Source organism: Manis javanica, chromosome 2 (genome assembly GCF_040802235.1).
Source record: "Manis javanica isolate MJ-LG chromosome 2, MJ_LKY, whole genome shotgun sequence".
NCBI classification, from domain to species: domain Eukaryota; kingdom Metazoa; phylum Chordata; class Mammalia; order Pholidota; family Manidae; genus Manis; species Manis javanica.
Genome location: NC_133157.1, coordinates 33,130,715 through 33,146,566, shown reverse-complemented (window position 1 = coordinate 33,146,566; position 15,852 = coordinate 33,130,715). Strand labels below are relative to the sequence as shown.

The window sequence follows — 15,852 nt, the reverse complement described above, 5'->3', positions numbered from 1 at the left end:
CCATTGAATTTGGAGGTAAGACCTGAAGATACACTGTTACAACAGAAACTTGGATAAGCTGAATCTACCAAGACAGTTTATACTCAGCCAGGAAGTTTATTTGAGAAACTTATCTGGACCTCCTCTTGACCAAAGACAACACATAAATGAAGGATTGTTCTACCTGCAAAGTCACTGGTGAAACTGCTAAGTCAAAGTAGTGCGCTGAATGTTTTATCAACAAAAAGATGAACAGATCAATCTGCCACAGGAAAGGGGAGCGCTGGGGACCCTGACCGCTGAGCCACAGGAGAAGACCAGATAGGGTGGACTTAAAAAAACTTTATTCCAAACGGAATGAGCAGAAGAAGCATGTTAACTCTGAAACATTTAACAGATTTCATTTAAACTCAGTCACAAAACTCGAAATAAAAAGTTTTGTGTGCTAAACCACTTTTAATAATGAAACTTTGAAAAGGAAACATGTAGGGACTCCCTCACAATTTGGGAGCCATTTAGGCAAGCAAATACTTAAAGACAGCCCTGACAACTAAAAATTCTCAAATTTAAGGAGAATGCCTGTTCAAGTCTTTGATATGCATTTATATGCACATAAGAAAACAATTACTTTCATTTAAAAGAAATCCAGTCTGTTTACCCTTCCCTCAAATGTGACCTCCCGTCTCACCTTCCCTGACTGCCTACCCCTCACACTACAGTACTGCATCCACTCTGGACAGCATTGGGTCCGCACGACTGGCAGACTGTGAAGCCGTCTGTACCCCACTAATACATGTCTCCCCGTCCCTTACCTGTTTGCACAGGCTTGTAACTGAGTATTACCTCTGCAATTCAGTTAGGGAGTTTCAGGCCTCCAAAGATGATTATATATACACAATTCTGTTTTATTGCACAGTTCACAATATACAGCAAGTGGTTATATAACCATTAGGTAAGATGAATATTGACTGAGACAAAAATATAATTTTGTCTCCAGTAACAAATGAAACAAAAATATACAAATCTGCCACAATGTAGAGGTTGTGTTTACTCTGTGGTGCAGTCCTCAGGGCTCATACCACTCTACGTGTGCTAAATATAGAATACATAACATACTTCTGTGGCATCAGACATGAAATAGAGGCAAGACCAGAAGTGCCTTGTGCACCACATATGTAACAGAAAGGCCACTTTTAAAGCTTTTAAACAGTTCTTCAATCATGTTTACCTTTTCAAAATTCATACTGAAGGTAAAAACAATAGTTAGAATCTATTACTAATAACACATATTGACTTAAAGTTCAGATAAAGCTGTTGGCTACAAGTTCTGTTGAATTTTTTGTTAATTAAGAAGTCTATAGGACAACACAAAACCATGCCTGGTAATGGATTTGCAGTTTGGTCTTCAAAAGCTGTAAAAAGTGACAAAGAAATCCAAAAATATAAGTTAAAACCATTAAAAATATTTATTGTTTTTAAATGCCACGTTTGAGACAGCAGAAGCCAAAGCACCCTCCTCAAAATTCTTAGTTGTATGTCATGGAAGTGCTTTAGAACTTAGGTTTCTATCACCTGCATGGAGTGTACCGATCAAAGGAAGCCCTGGGACGCCAATCCCCAAAGCAGGAGCCCAGGCTCTCAGCTGCCACGTGCTGAGCACCTCGACATGGCCATGAGCACGCAGGGGGACATACACGTGAATGAGGGCACGAGGATAAAGGTAACAGTTCCTCATTCATTTCTGAAATTCCACCTGCTTCAGATTCCGACTATTCAATAAGCCAAAGGATGCTGCTCACATTTACATGGTGTCAAATTCTTATTTTCTGCAATCTTTACAACTGCACCTGGGTTTCTAAAACTGCAATTTTCAGCACAACATTGTCAAACAGAGCTGTTGTAAAGCTACTGAGCTTCATTACTGCCTGCCACATGCTTCCTTACCCTCCACAGTTGGAAAAGGGTTCATTCTATCTGACCAGTCCTACTGCATTTGGAGGTAAACATCTTTTTTGGACTATCTGCCCATGAACTGAGTAAACTATAAAGACCCTGATTTTATTTTGGTCAGTAAGTGATCATACTCATATGCAACTACCCAGAGTGACAAACTGATAGTGAGAAACCTAACTACCTCCTCTGCCACACCGGATGCTGGCAAGCAATCTCTATTACATATTATTTACAGATGTGGATTTTTAAAAGATTGATAAAGTACTTTTCTATAACATCTTGAATGTTTTATTAGTTATTCAACTGGTATATGAGTCATTCTGCCTTATTTACCTGGAAAAAATATTTTAAAATTGGATTCTTTTGACAAGTTTTTGTCTATTAGATAAAGGATGAGTATGCTATCCAACTGTTATCAACTTCTGGAGTTTAAAATTAACCCTTCAAGTATCTTTATTTAGGTCTTATCCTCTCAAACTGTCTCACTGTTTTAATGACAAAATTGGGTTCCCAAAATGTAAAAATCCTAACACAAGTCTATTTTCAAGAATAAGATAAAGATAGCTAGCACTATGGATGAAAGCTATTCTGACGTGTTTTCCTGCTGGTCTCTTGTATCATTTAAAAGCCAGGAAAAAAAAATCTGGGCTCCTATTAATAGACTTCCAAAACAGAATTTTTATGGAAGTGTTTAGGTTTTAAAAGGAGTTTCAAGGCAATAGGATATATGACTATGACAAAGCACTACTCAAAGAAGAGGACCCTCAGCTTTTCACTAAGATGGCAATAATAATTCAAAGAGATTGAGCTAGAGTTTGCTCTACATGCAATTAATATGAAACTTCCTAACAGGAAGAAATGCCTGTAACAAAATTAACTCTCTACCTCTTTTGGCAATGAAATAAGTGACACTAACATAAGTGTATTTTGGAAGGGTTTAAAATCAGATTCAAAACTACACAGAGAACTTTCAAACCTAGACAGAAAAGTGGGTGCTTTCATTAGCTGCTTGAGTCTGCCATGTCTGACAGAAATAGTCTAGCTAGTGACCATCCCAACAGGTGCTCAGTTCCAAAACTAATACAAGCAATTTACCATGTTTCATGCCTATGCTTAATAAGCTATTTTTCTTCTCTGTTCTGCTCTTTTGTCTTGCCAGGTACGTGCTTAAGTTTAACAAAGACTACCCTTTGCAACTCCTAAGAGCAGAGAGGCAAGAAACGGAGTAACAGAAATAAGCTTGAGACCCCACAAGGCCTTTTAAGGGCCTTTTCTCTAGCTGGTCATGCCCTTATGTTTCAATACAGAAGGTTTCAAAGACTTTTGGGGAAAGGAATCATATCTTGGCTATTAGTTTCCTTGTCAAAAGCCATCACAGAAGCAGCTATTATTAACCAGGCCTTCAGCCTAAAGTTCCCAATGATCAAAAAAAAAAAAAACTAACCCCGGCCTTAAAAAAAAAAGAATCTCAAATTTCCCTAGTGAAACCTTTCATCTGAATTTGGTGGTGCTTAAGGAAAACAGCTTTGCCCACATTCATTGTGCCCTGGACTTACGATGCTGCCTGGTATTTGCCCAATTAGGAATGAGGCCAAATTGCATTCTTCTTGGAAGGTCTATTTAGTTGATAAATGGCACATAACTGATAATTTCTTTCACATAATCTTTAACAAGAACTCGTAAGTAGCATTGATTATGCCCCAAGAGATGAGGGACCGATGGTAATTCAGATGGGCACCTCTGAAAAGATTTGTCAGCTTCCTGTCCCGTTCTAGCCATATTTTTTGGAAAACCTTAGGAAAAGACTGAAATTCTCCACCAATCTGAGACTGCATGCGTGTTTTTACAACATTAACTGGGAAAAACAAGATTCCCAACATGGCACCCAATAGGCCTCCACAGATAAAATCATTGACCAGATGAGCACTGTGAGTTGTTGCCGTAGGCAGATGCTCCTTAATGGGACCCCGGAAGCCAAAAAAAAGGACATTGCTGAACCCGTTACGGAAAAGAATGGGTACCAAGCCTCGATAATACTCTCTAATTCCATGGCATTTCAGTGCCTTAAAAGCTTGGTAAGTGTTTGTAAATTTGTCATGATGCCTGTGGTCCTGAAGCAATGTCTGGACTCGTTCCAGTGGAGTGAAAATGGCTTCTGTAGTCCCTGCAAGGGCTGCGGCCATGCTACGGGTTGCAAACTCTGGGCTGCTGATATGCTTACGGAGAAGGCGAGATAAATCCTCATACAGACCAAACATAAGTGCCAGGGTAGTCGTCTTCTGCATTAATGGGGGAAGGATTCCGCGATACAAGTTTCGAAACCCATCCCTCCTGAGCTGAAGTACTGCATCCCTGGTTTTGATTCCATACAGCTGTTGCCGGAAGAGGACCTTCTGAATGGGAAAGGTGATGGCCACATTGTTGAAAGCTGCACAGCAGCCACACAAGTAATGCTTCATTTCACCGACATCTGCAATGTGAGGTGATATATCTTGTTTTGAAGATGTTAGGATTGGCGGCCTCTTTTCATGAGCTTCTGAATCCATCATGTTGCTTAAGATCTTTCTTCTTCATGAAGGATTTTTTTTAACCTACAAATGGTAAGATAACAGATTAAACCTTTATATATAGTGCTGAACACATGAAATTTTTCCCTTATCCTTTCTCCAACTTCTGCACATTCTTATATTTTCCCTTTTAGACTAGATCAGTAGTTCTTATCCTTTTCCAACTACATATCTATGTGAGAGTAGATTTTCTGCGTATACTTCAACCAAAACAACTTCTGACAACAGTTGGAATATGCAGCTCTAAGACTCACTTATCTTCCAAGTCAGACATTACGTGACTTGCAAAACTGTAAAATACAGTCTTCTCATTAATATTTTGGAAAATAATTTTTTCATGAAAATGTGTTATGTTAACATGTAATAGGTTTCTCATTGTTATTTTTATGTGAATTAGTAACCTTAAATTGTTTTAATTTCTAAGATGATGAATATTAGTCCATGTAAATAAAGACTCTTTGGGGTCCACAATAATTTTTAAGTGTAAAGAAGTCCAAGTGTAAAGTGTAAAGAGAGCAAAAAACCTGAGAAGCACTGAACTCATCCACACACACTGCCCACAGTGCAGGGCGGCACACACCCTTGCCCTTCCAAAATAGAGTCCTCCAGTGAGAAATAAAACACAAGACATGCATTCACCCACTCAGTTTCTTAGTATATACCCTGAACTAGACTCCCCGCTAAGTGCTAGAGATTCAAAGACAAGGGACTACCAATCTAATAGACTGCCAAGCTGAACAACTCCATCACAGCGTAATATTTTTAGTGATACATGCTGCGGGAACCTGTGTCAGAGACACCAAGCATACCCCCTGGGAGGTGGCAGCTGGGAGAAAAGGGTCTAGGAAGGCCTGCAGGTATATACTATACACTATATTTTAACATATTTAATTCTCCAAACAACTCCATAAAGTGAACACTATTTCCCCAGTTTAACAAATGAAAAAAGCAATATTCTCCTTGGTCTGAAGCTAGTTACTGGTGAAGCTAGCATCTTGAAAGTCTGACTGACTCCAGAGCTCATGTTCCTGCCATCATACCACAGACAGCATATGGTATGATGACTTGGGAGGCTGCCCTGGGACAGAAAGTGGCTACACCGAACCATGCTAAAAAGGATTTAAAGCCTAAATACAGGCTTAGTCCACTGAGTGGAACTAAGGCAAAGTTCTACCCCCAGAACGCATCTGCTGTCTTAAGACAGGCAAGATCATTCCCTGCCAGTCATCAAAGTCTGATTCCCCTCCACCCTGCACCCCACCCCCAAAAAGATCCACATAACTGGATCATCCCAAACAATTTCTACATCCCAGGAATAACCTTTACTTGGGGACTAATGGTAATGTTATTGTATTCTAGATCTATGGGGCTAAATATTTTAAATTTGACTTTAATTCCTTAACAGCAAGAGACCACATTAACTCAACAGCAAAAAGTTAACCAAATTTAAAAAACGAGCAAAGAACTTGAATAAACATTTCTCTAAAAATATACAAATGGCCAACAAGCATATGAAAAGATGCTCAATATCCCTTATCTGAAGAGAAATGCATATCAAAACCACAATGAGGTATCACCTCAGACCCATTAGGAAGACTACTAGTAAAAAGAAAGACAAAGAAAAACCAGAAAACAACAAGTGTGGCTGGCGATGTGGGAAAGTTGGAATCCTTGTGCACTGTCGGTGGGAATGTAAAATGGTGCAGCCAACTACTGGAAAATAGCAAGGAAGTTTTTCAAATAATTAAAAACAGAATTACCATATGATCGGGAATTCCACTTCTGGGTATCTGAACTGAGAGCAGAGTCTCCAAGAGGTATCTGTGCATCCATGTTCACAGCAGCACTATGCACAGCAGCCAAGGGGCAGAAGCAACCCTAATGTCCACTGCTGAATGAATGGATAAACAGCATGTGGTATACCCATGCAAGGGGATATTATGTGGCCTTTAAAACGTAGGGAATCGCGTCACAGCTATAACATAGATGAACCTTGAGGACTTTATGCTAAATGAAATAAGCCAGTCCAGACAAAAATGAAACACCTAAAGTAGTGAAATTCATAGAGACAGAAAGTAGAATGGTGGTTGCCAGAGGCTGGAAGAGAGGGGAATAAGGAGTTATTGTGTAATGGGTATAGTTTCAGTTTGATAAGATGAAGAAGTTCTGGAGGTATATTTATAACAATGTAAATACACTTAACATTACTGACCTGTACACTTAAAACTGGTTAAAATGTTATATTTTACGATATGTGATTTTTACCACACTAAAAAAGATTACATGTAAGGGCCTCTTTAAGTAAATTAAAAAAACAAAATAGGTCAGACAAACCATCTAGACCTTGGACCTATAACAAAAAAATAAAAGACCTTACTTTTTTTCCTCTGCATACCACACACATGCTGTGTACCACAAGCATTCAGGACCACAGACTTTACGAAGAGAAATGTAAGCACCAAGAAGGTGCAGTGCAGAACTGAGGCACAAAGAAGACTCAGAAAGCACCAGTTCTTGAGCAGCTGCACCTGCAGGAGCCAGGTAGGTAACACTGAAAACACAGAACACACGCATGCACAGCCATCATTTCCCTTCCAGGAATAGAGCCTAGGGAAATAATTATCTGCACAATATGTACTCAAAGATTCAACTACAGGATATCCACAACAACACTCTTAACAGAAACACTGAATAAAAAGTAAACGCTCAACAGTATGGGACACACTGCATTGGTGAGTATGTAACATCTGATGGGATGTCATAGACATAAAAAATTAATGAGTAGTTATGGTTCAGCATATTAATTTTGAATTTTAATCATGCTATGGAAATTTTAGATAGCAGTGGGCTTTTTTCTGATCAATAAAATGAAAACAGAAAATAATATTTTTTACTGGGATTGCATAAGCCTATTTTTATCACTATGCATATTAAAAAGCTAAAATGAGTTTATATTTTTAAATTTCATAATAATGTTGTATTTCCCAAGTTAAATTTGTCTCAGTCTATTCAACTCTGCTTTCAAAAGTTAGAGACAGTGACAATATTGAAGGTCTAATCAGGACAACAAAAGGCCAAGTGACAGATCAATGAGACGAGGTCCTGAAGTGACCAGAGGCGCAGCGCTGCACCTGTGTGAGGCTGCGACCACGGCCCATGCATGCCCTCCGCCCCATACAACTGGAGCGCGAGCTGGCTGCGGGGTATGCTATGTCAGGTGTAAACGTTGCAGTCTGGGGCCACTCAACAAATGCCAACCTTCCCATTACTTCCCTCCTCCCTAAATTCTTTTCAGTAAAAATATTTTTTATATTTGCCTCATTCAGACTTACAGGATAACATGTCAAGACGACTTTCATTGGCTTGCTGGGAATTTCTTCTTTGCATGCTCTTACGCTAGACTTTTAATATACTTGGAGAATTAAATTCAACTAATTTATTCAACTCCTTACAGTTCCAGGCACTCCCCTAAGAGTCAGGGACTGGAAATAAATGAGGACCCTGGCCTCAGGGGAGATAAGACATACTAACATTAGACTATATTGTGATTAAATGCAATCACAGGTATAAAGGCCCCATAGAGGAAGAGGTCATTAACTAGCGGCCTGGAGGGAGGGACAGGACAGGATATGACCTCTGGGCAGAGCTCCACGTGCATGGGATGAGCGTGTTAGCTAAGGTGGCACAGGCTTGGGTGTAGGTCCTGTGGCAGAGGAGCAGCAGCACTGCTCTAGTTTTTACTTCTTTGTAACTGAGGTATGGCTGACATACAGTATTATACTGTACACAACAGTGGTGCAACACTCACACACACTGTCATTAAATCCTCACCCCCACTAGTGCAGTTACTATCTGTTAACACAGGAAGATGTTACACAACCACTGGATATTCTCCATGCAGCACTTCCATCCAGTGTCCAACCTATGATTGAGATGTTGTGCCTCTTTAATCCCCTCCCCCGCGGTAACTAGTCACTTCTCAGTGTCTGGGCTACGGCTGTTTTGTTCCTTCCGTTTTGCTTTGTTTTTACATTCCACAAATAAGTGAAATCATATGGTATTTTTCTCCACCTGGCTTTTTACTTAGCATTACAGCCCCTAGGTCCATCCACATTGTTGCAAAGCATGACATTCCTGAGGATTCACTCAAGTATGTCCTACTGGAGCATGTGGGTGGGGGACTATGGGTGGCAGACAAGCATGGAGAAGCAGGCTCAGACCTGTATTATGAGAGACCCTCAGGAAGATTCCAAGACTTTCTGACACTGTTATGTACTATTTTTTTCCTTTCATATGTGAAGCAAGTGAGAACTATTTTCCTGAAGCTGTTGCACCGACATCTGTGTGCCCTCTTCCTATGAAACACAGTAAGAAAAAAATGTAGCATCGGCCCTAAGTCTCTGGAGTTCTAGTTGACTTGCTATCATGTTTCTATTAGAAAAAATGACCTTGCGCTTGGTTGAGAAGAATTATGCCTGGACACCATTACAGGCCCAAAGTCTGCCCGAGGGAGGTAATACAAAGGGTCAGGAAACTCTTCCTCCCACCAAGTCACCTGGTTACAGCTACAGAATTTGACAGTGCCAGAGGCCTAACCTTTCATTATCCACCCTAGCCCGGGGAGCCATACCACCCCTGGGGGCCAGAACACTGCTCACCCAAAGAAACCACTTTTGGCAGAGGGCTGGAAGCAGTGGGACTTCTATTTGCTTAGTACTTCCATGCATGGGGAATAAAGGGACAGTAAAAAACTGTCCCCTGGTGTTCTGAAAATTTGTCCCACTGCAATTTAAATAACCAAAGTAAGGCCTGGCTCATAGAGAGGAATTACTTCTACTTCTGGCAGGTTTTAAAGCAGTTAGGCTTTGAGTCACCTATATGCTTGACTAAGAAAGGTCACATTCTTTGGAGCTGGGCTGTCTGCAGAGCCAATAAAAAAACCATTTAAATAGAAATTCACAAAAAAATGTATGCAACATTTTAGGAAAACATTTACACATTAAAAATACACATTTAAAAAAAGATTTTTTTTATTTTTAAGAGAACACTTTTCTAAGAGAAAAGTAAAGTTGCAAATCAATTAAATATATAGAAATCCTCTCCTCCCGGACAAGGACCTCTCCATCTCCCCAGACTAGTATGTCAGCCCAACCCTAGTCACACTCACTCTGCCCCCGTCCACCCACCCACCCATCATTTAAAAACTACACAGAAGAGCATACTGCTAAGTGAACAGAGCAAGGAACGTGACGACGCAGTCACAATCTCCTGGGAACAGCACAGAGGCACCCTGCTGTTTTGAAGAGCTGCACATTGTTCTACTGAGTCTAGTCAATGGATGTGATAGATGCTATTTATTCTATCTTTTGGTTATGGTCACTGCTTTGTTTCGTTTTTTTCGTTTTCTTGAATGATGTAATGGGGAATCTTGCACCCCTACTCTGCGTGGGTGAACTCTTGCAAGTATATCTATCTGTAGGGTAAATCTCTGGAATGAGATTTCTGGCTCCAAGACAAAAACATTTTAATTTGAAGGCTACTCCAAACTGCCTGCAGAATGCTTACAGTGATTTACATTTCCACAAAGTGAATGCCAGAACCAGTTTCCTTACCATTTAAAGCACCAGGTATTAAACTGTAATTTCTGCCAATCTAATTAGTGGGGGGAAAAAACCCTCATTTTGTCATTTAAAAATGTTTAATGGAACTCAGCATTTTTCATTTTTACTGAACACTAGAAAACCTTTCACTATACATTTTCGTGTCATCTATTTTTTAAATTCGTTTGTAAAATTTCTTCACATATAAAGAAAATAATCCTAGCTATATTGATCAAATTGTGGCAAATATTTTCCCCACTTTTTATCATTTTTGTGATAATGAAGTGCTTTATTTGGATATTAAATCTATTGAGCTTGGCTTCTAGGTTTTGTGACCTTAGAAGGCCTTCATTACTGTAAAACTATAAACAAGTAATCCATGCTCCCTTCGATAACTCCTGCAGTTTCATTTATCACCCATACTGCCAACCTCTCTGGAATTTCAGTATAAGGAGTGAGGCAAAGATAAGAAAGAGGGTGCCTAAAAAACTGGCTGAAAAATTTTCTTTTCATCACTGGTTAGCACAATCTAAACACCCATGGGAATTTGCATTTATTTCTGCACTCCATTCTGTTCACCACTAGCTTAGTACTATATTTCTTCTCTAGTACCCACCTGCTTTAACCTACTGTACATCAGAATAGATTTCATTATCTAGTAGGGTTTCCCCCTGTACTCTTACCAGAATTACCAATGTTCCTAGTTTACATGCTTTTCCAGGTAAACTTTAGTATATTTTTGTCATATTCCGCCCCAAATCTTGTTGGTATGTTATAGTGGAAGTGACTTTGTAAAACTTAAAACAGTCACTTTTTCAAAACTGAACCTTACTTTATAAGAACATGATGTCTACTTGTATCTTTTCACAAACGTTAGTAGCATTTTAAAATGTTTTCATATAGATATTGAGTATTTCTTATGTCCAGGTTATTTTATCTTTTCAGTCAATTACAATTGGACTATTTCCTTCCAATTAATTATCTAACTGCTTTTTGTCTGCATATGAAAAAGCTACCAATTCCCGTGCATAAAGGTTAGGACAAGCCAACATACTGAATCCTCCTAGTATTTCTCCAGGTTTTTCTGGTGCATTTTCTTCCATTTTATTGGATTAACAAATACTTCCTAACAAAGTTATATTATGGTAACAGTGAACATTCTATTTTTCCTGACATTTGTGGGAACTATGCGAGCCATTACTGTTAAGCATAATGCTGGATTTTGATTTGAGAAACAGGAAGTTCTGTCATCTGAGTGTTCATGATCCAAGTCCTAGCAGTTTCACAATTATACAGAGAAACAAATCATCATGACACAGAAACATTCACTGATCAACTGGCCCATATAAAATCTCAGGCCTGGTGTTTTGGGGGATGGCAGCTTTTGGTAACTTCAATGCCTTCCATCACTGCTGGTCTGTTAGGCTCTCTCTCCTGGAGACAATTTTGATAACCGGATTTTCTTTAAAAAAAAAAAATTCTGGTTTATTTACATAGTCTTATAAAGCTCTTACTGTTTAAAAAAATACTTCTAATCTGTGTAGTTAATACTCCCTTTTTTCTTGAGCAGAAAGTCAGTTTATTTAACTTATATTCTTCCTATTCCAGCAAAGAACTAGCTCTGGAATTTACCAGTTTTACTATTTTTCAATTTTTAAGTTTGTTATTCCTCTTTATTCTCTTTCTTCCCTGGCTTTGTCTGGATTTATTTTATTCTAGTTTCTTGAGTTAGATGCTAATTTTTATTTGTTGTTTCCTAAATTGAGTGTGTAAGGCTATGTATCTCCTTTTGAGCAAGATTTCATTACTTTTTAAGACAGTCTGTGGATAATTTTGGTCTAATTGGTGGTTCATCTGTATCATCTCGTTTCTTTGATATGGTGGCTTTGAGTTTGATTTATATGAACCCCTTTCCAGAATCCAAGCCCATTTGGCTTTGTGTGTCTTATCATATCCTTTATTTACGCTCAGGAGAAGAGCATCATTCTTGTGGCCCAAAGGAAAGATAAAACAGGGATGGATACTGATAGATGGCAACTGTCCCGTCCACCATGGTTCGATGAAAAATCCACCCTGAAGCTGAATGTCACTGGTGGGAAAACAAGGCAACTATAGGAAGCCCCACGTTTACCAATGCAATTTGATGACAGCGAGACACTGATCACAGATGCATCTAAGAGCCTGAAATATCTAGGTTCCATGACAGTCTAACTACAGAAAGAAAAATAAAACAGCCAATCCTAAAAGCAGCCATCTTTCTGCTGGACTGGACTGAAATGCAGGGTGAGGGGGAAAGAAACAGAGAACTTAAAATGGAAAAAGTAAGAAATGTTTAAGATACTGCTATTTTGTCCTGAAATTTTAGTCCATTCTGCATAAATAGGGTTTTATGGCACAGACATGAAAAGCTATGGCTCTGATACCACTGACTATATTGTTTGATTTGCTTTCCTGGAAAAGCATTTTTTGCTAAAAGCTGTACAGACTTACTCCTTCATAGCTAGCAGTACTTTAGTAGGGTACACACTGCAGGATTGTGCTAGGCAGCTTCTGAAGGCTCAGTTTCTAAAACTTATATTTTTGCTGACTTTACTGGGCTAATTCCTGTTTCAACAGCTGTTTCCTTTAATTCAAGATACAACTACTTGTGTATGACAGCTTTCCTTTGTGAACCATTTTTTGTGGGTGTGTGTTATGTATTTAACTTGGAGACAACTGGGGAAAAAACCTAGTTTTTAAATTCATTTAAAAAAAACCTTCTGCCTGTTACATTTTGTGCTCTTAACCAATTAAAGAAAAAATGCATTTTTAGTTTAAAAAAAGAGCTCTACAGATGCTTGAGAAGTTTGCTAGGGTACAGAGTTTGATGATTATTAATCATTTAGTCTTCTGCATCCTTAACTTCCCATGTTTCAGCTGACAGATGAGTCTAAAAACTTTTATTAGTACTATGCTTGCCAATCTAAGATTAACCAACATTAATAAATAATTTTAGCATAGAAATGCTTTCTATCTATATAATGCTTTGCTCTTCCTCAGTTTCAGGACTAAATGATGTTAAAATCAATAGAAACTTTAAGATGAATGCATATGTGATTAGACAATAACACACTGAGACAATTTATAAATGTAAAAAAATTCATATTTACATACAGAACACACAATATATTGTAAATTCTAAAGTCACCATCTACAAGCTTTTAAAAATGTATGTTTCTTGATAAGTTATTTGTATACCTGAAAATTTCATCTCTATTCATTTTTAATTTTACTGGAATGGTACTTAAACTACTTTCCAAAATCTTGCAAATTACAGTTATTTCATCTAGTTTATTATGACTTATCATAATAATGGGGACTGTTACCAAACAAACAGAAAACCGTGGCTAACAGAAGTTAGCCAGTCATTTTATTAACCACTGTACTGAACTATTTTAAGAAATTTTAAGAACATTACTGTATGTTTGGAGTCTCAGACTTTAAAGAATAGGCCTGGACACCGGGAAACAGAAATGTAGTGAAACCCTCACAGATTTCACGGATTTAAAGCTTTCCCTCCAGTTTCATCCTGGAGTGAATGGTGTGAATAGGTTCTTAAACGTAGCAATAAAAGGAAGCACAGTGTGCACAGTATTCTGTGGCAATGTGCCTTAGGATTTTGCATGTTTATACTGTAAATATGGCTAAATTTCTTTGCTAAACAATCTCTGTATTAAAATTCTTTAATGTAGGTAATTATTTGGAATTTATTGCAAAATTTATTTAACATAATTTTACACTTGTTTGCCATCTAAAATATTTAACCTGTCTCAAAAGGAAACAAAGTTAATGAGTTGACTATCAAGCAGGTGCAAATGTCAAATACTTGTGGCGTAAGAAAACAGTAAACTCTAAATACTCACTGTAATTTACAGCCACATGGATAAGCAGGACCTAGCTATGAACCCAGCCCAAAGGTCTTTGTGTAAAAACTGTAAAGAAGCTGACTGCAGTTCTCAAAGGACGTGAACTCTCCTAAGTCAGCATATCTCAGACAGCACTCAGCAGAATGGGTTCAAATCCTACTTATGACATTATCTTGCTAATATAAACAAACATAAACATAAACATAAACAAACCAGTCTCTAATTCAAAAACCCACTTCTCTGGGTTTACTTTAATCTACCAAAGGAGCGACCAGGTAAATCCATTCCTTGTACAGATAAACAGATTGTGATTTTACCCTGAGATGCACTGACTCCAGACCCAAAGCGCCTAACCAGTGCTCTGAAACCACTAGGATGTGATACCAGTCCTTGCACCTTTTGAATCCTTTCAAAGCAAGGGCACAGGAGGCTCAAACAGGCGGAGTCATTACACACTCAGTTTAAGGGCTTCTCTTTGACAGCTTACAGTCAGAGACACAAGGTGGAAATTAAGACCAGCTGTGTTCAGCTCTAAGGGACAAAATAAAGGTTATGCCCAAAGGGTAAATAAAACTCAAGCATCGACATGCTCTGTCCAGCTAAGCTTAATACCAAAAAATCGGCACAGAGATTTACAATTAACAACACCGCCCCCTACCCCCAAAAAAGCCTACAACTGAGTCGCCCACAACGCGATGCAACATGGTGTCGCAGAATAAGCCCTACCTAGCAGTGGCTGCACTTACGCTCTCCAGGCGACCATTTCCCCAATCTGTGACAATAGCGGGGAGGGGAAAGGGCCCCTTTCGCCTCCCACACTCTGAAATAGACTCGGGAATGCCGGATCCCCAGACCCCGGGGGGCGGGGGGCAGGGGCCCTTCCGCCGTCCCAGCGCCGCCAGAGCCGCTCGGCTCCGAGCGCAGGCACAGGTCGGCCCCTCCGCGCCCTGCGGTTCGTCAGCGCCAGGAGGCACCTCCCCGCCCGGGGCGCGCCCAGATGAACGCGCTGCCTCCCCGCCCGGGAAGCTCGCTCCGGCAGCCAGACGGCGCCCGGGACCAGCGAAGCCCCGCGGAGGCGGAACAGCCGGGAGCCGAGAAAGGACCCGCGCGCCTGCAGGCAGCTTCCCCGGCCCCGGCCGCCGGCTCCTCCCGGACGGCGAGCGCGGGGGCGGCGGGGCGATGCTTCCACAACCTCAACGCAGAGGGAGTTCCCTCCCGCCTCCGCACTCACCCCTTGTTTCCCCCTCGCCGGCCTCGCGCACTTACCCATCGCCGCGGGTGCTCGGTAGCCGCCAGCCCGCAGGTCGGCGAGCCCGCGAGCCAGCGGCCGCGCAGGCGCAGACCTTGACCGAAGCCAGTGCGCGGGGCGTAGCGTGACGCGCTGGGAGGTGTCCGAGTGCGATCACGTGAGGGAGACGCCGTCGCGCCGCCTCTGCCGCTACTGCGGAGTCAAAGGACAACGCCCCTACTCCGGGCCACGGTTGACTGGGGCGGGGCAGGTGTAGGGTCACCCATCACATCAGTCGTGGGGCATTGGGGCTCCGCCAGCCGCAGTACCGGACGCTTGGTGCCGTACGGTGGCCTGGCCTTGCCACAAGCGGGCAACGTGTTCCCCTGTGCAATCTGTGGGAGGATCAATGGGAATTCACGGTTGTGGGTGGCCAGCGCGTGCGCTAAACACTTTAAAAGCGCCCCGTCTAGCTCCCCTCTGTAGCCTTGGTTAGATGCCATCAAACCCTCGGAGTGGCCTTTTGTCAGCTACCTATACCGCAATTTTCAGAATACCTGTGTGTGTGCTTTAGGACATACAAATGACTTTAAACCCTGTTTCCAACCTCAGACAAGTTT

The 15,852-nt window shown here is 40.6% G+C and overlaps 1 protein-coding gene across 1 annotated transcript; it reads right to left on the bottom strand.

The window, feature by feature from the left end:
• Nucleotides 1–860: 860 nt before the first annotated feature.
• SLC25A51 (solute carrier family 25 member 51) lies at nt 861–15,425 on the bottom strand. Its single transcript, XM_073227364.1, has 2 exons — nt 15,271–15,425; nt 861–4,523 (listed from the first exon to the last, which is right to left on the bottom strand). Exon 2 carries the CDS (start codon nt 4,479–4,481, stop codon nt 3,588–3,590), a length of 894 nt encoding a protein of 297 aa, XP_073083465.1. The 5' UTR covers nt 4,482–4,523; nt 15,271–15,425; the 3' UTR covers nt 861–3,587.
• Nucleotides 15,426–15,852: the final 427 nt, after the last annotated feature.